The 6,798-nt window shown below is 33.7% G+C and overlaps 1 protein-coding gene across 1 annotated transcript; it reads left to right on the top strand.

Annotated features, from left to right (window-relative positions):
- Positions 1-730: 730 nt before the first annotated feature.
- LOC144344652 (perlucin-like protein) lies at positions 731-3,722 on the top strand. Its single transcript, XM_078006531.2, has 5 exons — positions 731-845; positions 959-1,042; positions 1,449-1,812; positions 2,381-2,454; positions 3,011-3,722. The coding sequence occupies exons 1-5, from the start codon at positions 731-733 to the stop codon at positions 3,049-3,051; spliced, it is 678 nt and encodes a 225-aa protein (XP_077862657.1). The 3' UTR covers positions 3,052-3,722.
- The last annotated feature ends 3,076 nt before the right edge of the window (positions 3,723-6,798 follow it).

Genomic DNA, 6,798 nt, shown 5'->3' with positions numbered 1-6,798 from the left:
CTATGCATTATCCAATCTATTTTTATTAAAATGAGCTTTTGAAGTCGACAATAAGGTAAATTTTAAACAACATGGCTACGGTTATTTTTACACAAAAAGAAATTTCAAAAAAAGGAAGTCTTGGTACAAGCTAATCCTTTTTTAGTGGTAGTGGTTGATGTTGGCGGGTTGATGCTCTTACGAGGAACACAACCACATCTGTCAATGTGCCTCTGGGACTACCCATTAGAGGTAAAAGGTCCGTCTGATGGAAATAATTGTAAATATTTCGGACTGAGAATTGTAACAATTGAAAGTTATGATTGTTAAAGAATGAACATTTATTTAGTGTGTAAACGGGTATTGTTAATGGTTAATTGGTTAATCATATCTTTATTTGTAAAATACTTCAGGGGAAATACATGTTTAGCAAATCATTTTGTTCTTCTATCTTCACTATTATTCAGAAAATATTTAATTGTTTTCTAAATGTACAAATAGCGTATTCTAACTATCCAAAATAAATTTGTTGAAAAATTACTGATTGAACAAATTGGCAAGCTATTTTTATCAACGCCAATGCTTTTAAAGTGGCAAAATGCACATAAAAAACAGGTATCGTTATAAAATTGATGCTTTTAATTATATTAATTTCACAATATGCACCACTCTAAAATTGTTTTCAATTGTGTAGATGCATTAATATGTATCAAGTTACTTCCTGTTTATCTTGTCCAAATATGTACTTGCAATGTTTGATGGATGTACGGGACAGATGTTTTATTACGTTTGTCGCTCTATAAATTCGATTCACCCATTCTCTAACATCGTCACTTTTGTCGAATCACAGGTCGAACAGCTTATATGTAAGTATGGCACGTATGTCGTCGAAACATGATATTTCAAGTAATGTGTTGGTGTTAATACAAACATTTCATCTTAGTCGTTTATGTGACTTATTGTCTATTTTTGCTTACAGATTTCAATAACATTGGTAATATCAGAATGAATCGTCTGGTGTCAGTAATCCTTCTTTCATCGGTTTCGCCCATTTTGGCGCAAAGTATGTAGTTATAATTTACGGAGCTTCGTTTAAATTAAGTCACATTGAGAGGTATCTGCCAGGGTTCGGAGGTTCTGTCAGGATTTGAGATGCCTATCTATCAGGGTTTTGGAATCCCCCGCCCACTTTCAATATTTGAGAGATTTCTATGTCTGTATTTGAACGACTTCGCTAGAAGGGTACCATATTCAAACCAGAAGCGAGCTCCCCGAACATACTATTTCATTTTTGCATCGTGATCTTGATATCAAACAAAAACAAAAATCACATGAAGAGTGCCCCGTATTATTCTGTATCTTGTGTTTTAGTCTACTGTCAGGAAATATAAATTATACAAATTGTATTTGACGCAGTACTTTAACTCTAGTGAATATCACTTTAATAAAAACTTCATATTACTTTTCAGACGCTTCACAGTATGACACCGTATGTAATCGTGTACCTGGCAATACCGTACAATATCACTTGTTCACGGATGAAATGTTTTGGTTCGATGCTCAGACGTTCTGTGAAGACAAGTTTGGGGGAATCCTGGCTAGAATTCCAAATAAGGAAACAGACGATCTGATACGGAGCCACATAATTTCTTCTGGTGCCGGCGATGTCATTCAAACTGGGTTTTGGATTGGTTACAATGACATCCGAAGCGAAGGCGAATACGAGTGGGCCGGTGGTAAAATCTTGTGTCAAGATTACGTGAACTGGGCGAGAAAGGAACCAAATAACAATACCAAAAAAAGGACAGAAGGACAGGACTGCGTACAATTAAGGTGAGCGCAATGTAAATCTATTTTCATGCAGTGGTTTACTGTTTTCATGTACTGGGGATATACAATGCATCGCAATGAGTTAATACCTTTGTTTCAATTCTGACATCTAAATGACCATTTGAATGAGTTCATCTAAGCAGGCACTCGTCAGTTGTTGTTTTTTTTACTTTTTTCAGGGATTGTAGATGTAATATATATTTACTTTATATCTAAAATCGCTGTGACTGTTATGTTTCTCGTGTATTATTCTACATTTTTCAAGAAAATATTATGCCTTCCCTATCAATTTCTTCACAATAGTCATTTTAATCTTCAATGAATGATTTTTTTACAGTCACATAACCACATAATGGTTATATCTAAAGTAACATAAATTTGTAATTAGAGTGAATTATGTGCTTTCATAAAATATATAGTTCGATATGGTTTAAAACAATTCTACTATGCAAATATTTAGTGTGAATTTTACTTTCTGAAAACTCAACTACATCCTTAAAACAGCATTATGAATAATAAAATAAGTTTTGTTTTATATTATAATGCGCAATTGTAATTGGTGTCTTCTCAGGAAAAAGGTTAATTTTCTGTGGGATGACGATTATTGCGACTACAGAGAGAAAGGGTTTATTTGCGAGACAGCGGGTAAGGATAACACTTCATGTTATTTCCAATTTTTACTTTCAACAGGCGGGTTCCTTCCATATACGATGGGAACTAAATGTAATCTAACTGCATGTATAAACTTCAAAAACCACGAGCTGTGTTTAAACCTCTGTTTCATTAGTTTTAATATTTGAAATGCTGAAAAAAAATATCCTTGTCATACCAAATGCGTAAAGACACGGTATGTGTTTATGATAATAGCATTTGATCGACTAAACATACATTTTACACTAATATAGGTCTGCGCATGTGTAGCAGAAACATATACATTAAAATGCATTTATTTGGTACCACAAAGTTATTTTGGTTTTTATATTAACGATACATACTTATGTCAATTTTATTTATTGTGTATGATTTGGTTTTTTAACTTCCTAGAAGCAAATCAATATGCAGAAAATATCATATATGTGTAAATATATTTTCGAAAGGCTTTTTACATATCCTGTGTTTCGTATTGGATTGCATTTGATTCTAATAATGCCGAATATACCCCTAACAAAATATTGAATCATCCTTTCTATCTTAATTTCAGTCTGTGATTCCTTCGACAAATGCAACATCTGTTCCAAGTAAAGCATGTATTATTTCCCGTACATCTATTGGTGACAACGTACCGAATGACGAATGGATTTCCGTTGGTTTCAGTTTTTCTTCGTTCGTTCTCAGTGAATCTTTCAACTACTTGTAACGTTTACTATACGCCAATGATCTCTTAAATATTAGAAATTTGAAATGTCAAATTTTCTCATTGCTTGGCATCAAAATAAACGAGCAAACTAGGCTACATTGTGTCTATGATAAATTATGAGGCATATTCACAATTCCAGTTGCAAACACACAAATTTATTCACGTCCAATTATCGAATACAACTATGCATGTACCCACTCATTTCACTATTTATTTAATTTACATATCTGACGTCACTCTGAATTATATCTGATTTTCATCTCGCCCTTATGAAAAAATCGGAATTTGCAGACATTATTGGCTTTTGATACAGTTGGATACAGTAAAAATAATAATACAGCCGCAAGCAGCAATGATCTACTTTGGTCAAGCTATTAAATCCACGTTTCTGTGAATGTGTGGGTGGTTGGGACAAACTACCAAAAAACTTCAAGAGATCCAATACCTGTACCACATGTATATATATATATATTGGTTTAACTGGTTTCTTTGTGTTGTTAAGTGTCAACAATTCTTTTCTTAGTATAGTAGTATTAAATAATTATGTTCACCGAAATTATTGGTTGTTCCCGTAATGCATACTACTGAGGTCATGTGACCAGCCTATCGTTCCTCGTGCGTGTACAGGAGCTTAGAACACCCACTTACACTATTATGTGCGTCACATTATTCAGAAAGTTGATATACAATACCAATAAATACAGTCTTACACTATTATGTGCGTCACATTATTCAGAAAGTTGATATACAATACCAATAAATACAGTCTTACACTATTATGTGCGTCACATTATTCAGAAAGTTGATATACAATACCAATAAATACAGACTAGACTAGCAACCTGATTGTCGAAAGAGTTCTATTGTCACATACGAATATATACGTACTAAAGCAATCATGCTGGTGGAAAACTAATCTTATCATCATCACACAAATATGAGGAATCTCCACGTTGTATCACCACACATTCCCATAAATAATTGCTAAAGGTACTTAATATGGTTTTAGAATTACACCAAAACCGAATTATAAAAATAAAAATAAGCAGATCAAAAGCAATAGGCTTGTGGGCGGTACATGCATTGTGATTACATCAGTGCACTCAAGACTAATAATAAAACAAGGGTAAAATAAATACAACATGATAATGAAATAATAAAAACAATCGCAAAATAAATACAATATAATAATTAAATAATGAAACAGTGGTGAAATTAATACAATTTAATGATAAAATAATGAAACAGCGAAGAGCATTAAGAAACACGACCCGTCGGGCAATGTGTGAAACACAGTAAGTCAGGCAGTGTGAGGATACACAGTGAATGGTGTACATTGACTATTTGCATTTACAGTTTCTGTAAACTAATTGTGACATAGTGCATGCAACATGTTTAATTAGATTCATAGCAGCATCTACAATACGTTTGTCTACACCACCAGGTAAACCATTTTTATCCATATATGAGACAGTGAATCGTTTCTATCAACTGTGGGCCTATAAACCAGAAATCTCTGATAACTCATTGGCTTTCTGTGGCGGAACCACCGCTGATCATGTATTCACAGCAGTTTCTAGAAATCATGCAATATCTTCATTACGCCGAATGACATTTCCTCTGCCAGCGCTTAAATATATGATGATGAATTCTTTCATAGCATAGAATAACAAATTCAACTCACACGCGGTAATTTTATTTCTATGTCATGTTCACCAATAATGTGGTGTTAGACATATCCAATGTAAGTCACGATTAAAAAAATTAAATCACGGAGAATGACTGAAAGATTTGTTAAAACAAATTGAAACTAGACACTGAGAAAAAACAAATTGTGTGCAAGATGTTGATAACAAAAAAGGTTGCCATAATCGTCAAAATAACATAAAATGCACAAGGAATACTCCGTAAAATATATGCACTGATCACCCTCGTCCAGCCAATCCAATCATTTCAAATCTGGACATTTAAGTCCGTTTCACATCGTTATTGTTACTGGTATTTGATATGCTTTTTAACCATGAATTATACTTGTAAATAGTTCAATGCGCTTTTAATTTGCTTGATTATTTGTTTAAATATAATCAATTTCAAACATATTCATATTTAGTTTCTTATTTTATTTGAAAAGTGCACATTAAAATTATACTATTGTGGACGTTTACCCGAGTCAGGAACTACGTCTTTGGTGCAATCAAAGCTTAAACCAAGCACTATCTTTTTGTACCCACATAGATCCCGCTACGGACTGTCCCCTTTTGGTAGTTCCACACATCCCATCAGAGATTGCACCTGTTTGTGCCCACAGGAAAACAGAGACTGACCAATATGGCATGTCACTGAAGATTGATTCCTTTGTCTGACTACTACCACGTTTAAACACATGTACCATAATAAATCTCAAAAGATACCAAATTTAACACATTGCCCAGTGGCTCAAAGGTAAATATTCAAATTCCAAACACCACATTCATAGGGATCCACAACATCTGTTCAGCGTATGGATGACGCCCAGTACTAGTATGTTTGAACACAATTCAATCACAATATCCCTCAGGAATACTCAAAAGCTTATTTTATTCCTGTCAATTTGAAAGTTTCATTAATTCAAACTAATGCCTCTAAATCACATGTATAGAATGTGGTTTTTACCTACTGGTGTTTTGGGCTGGAGTACAAATAATGTTGCAGATATTGTTTCATCTTATCTTTCTTACTCTGCATCATATTGTAGGCCTCTAATACATATGTATTGTATTTACACTTGTATCACTGACAATGTCAATATAGATTTTATGGAGAAATAAATGTAAATAAAAGTAAATATTAAATTTGTTGTTTCCTGATTTATTGTTTTGTGTATTAGACAAGTTCGAAACACATCTCATGTGTGCCATTGATGACGATCAATGTTATACTATATTATACATCAGCAATAATCAGCGAAGTGAGAAATGCATGTGAGGCACGCGGTTTAGATTAAATATGTGGGGGGGAGTATCAAGTAGATGGCATACATCCTAGAAGCAATATAATTGTCAATATGACTGGCCAGTAATTAAAATGTCGAATGTCTAATTTTAGTAGGTTTAGCGACATCAATTTATTTTTGAATGTTTTCCTAGGCGATGTATTCTGGCAACCAACCATGATGATAACCAGGACCGCAACATATATATCAATTTCGTTGGCCAGGATTACTTCAAAGTTAAGTTTGTGCTGTTTCTTCGACTGTTGGCTTTTTTCACCGACTCTTTGACCAAAGTTCCACAGCATTTTACACAGAACCCTTCAAAATACATGATATAGTGGTGCGTGACATAGCAACATAGAACGTTCTGTGACGTATCCTTTCCCTGTGAATAGACCTGATACAAAATATAGAAGAGCGAGTATGAATACGGCTAAGAAAATCTGTGAATGCCAAGACATTTTAGCAATCAAATAATTATAAAGATTCAACAGACTTTCGCCAGCAATTCAATTATTCAATTGTATGACACTTCACCAAACTGCGTGCAAACATTGTTTGTTGTGTTTAGAACTCACACAAATATATCTACCATGTCAGCCAACCTGATTTATTCGTACATCGGTTATTTACCAATACTTCTAGCAATAGTATGTAAAAT

This window comes from Saccoglossus kowalevskii, chromosome 6, assembly GCF_978046115.1.
Source record: "Saccoglossus kowalevskii chromosome 6, keSacKowa6.1, whole genome shotgun sequence".
In the NCBI taxonomy this organism is placed as follows: Eukaryota; Metazoa; Hemichordata; class Enteropneusta; family Harrimaniidae; genus Saccoglossus; species Saccoglossus kowalevskii.
Note: the sequence above shows the minus strand (reverse complement) of the source record. Positions and strands in the feature narration are given on the sequence as shown.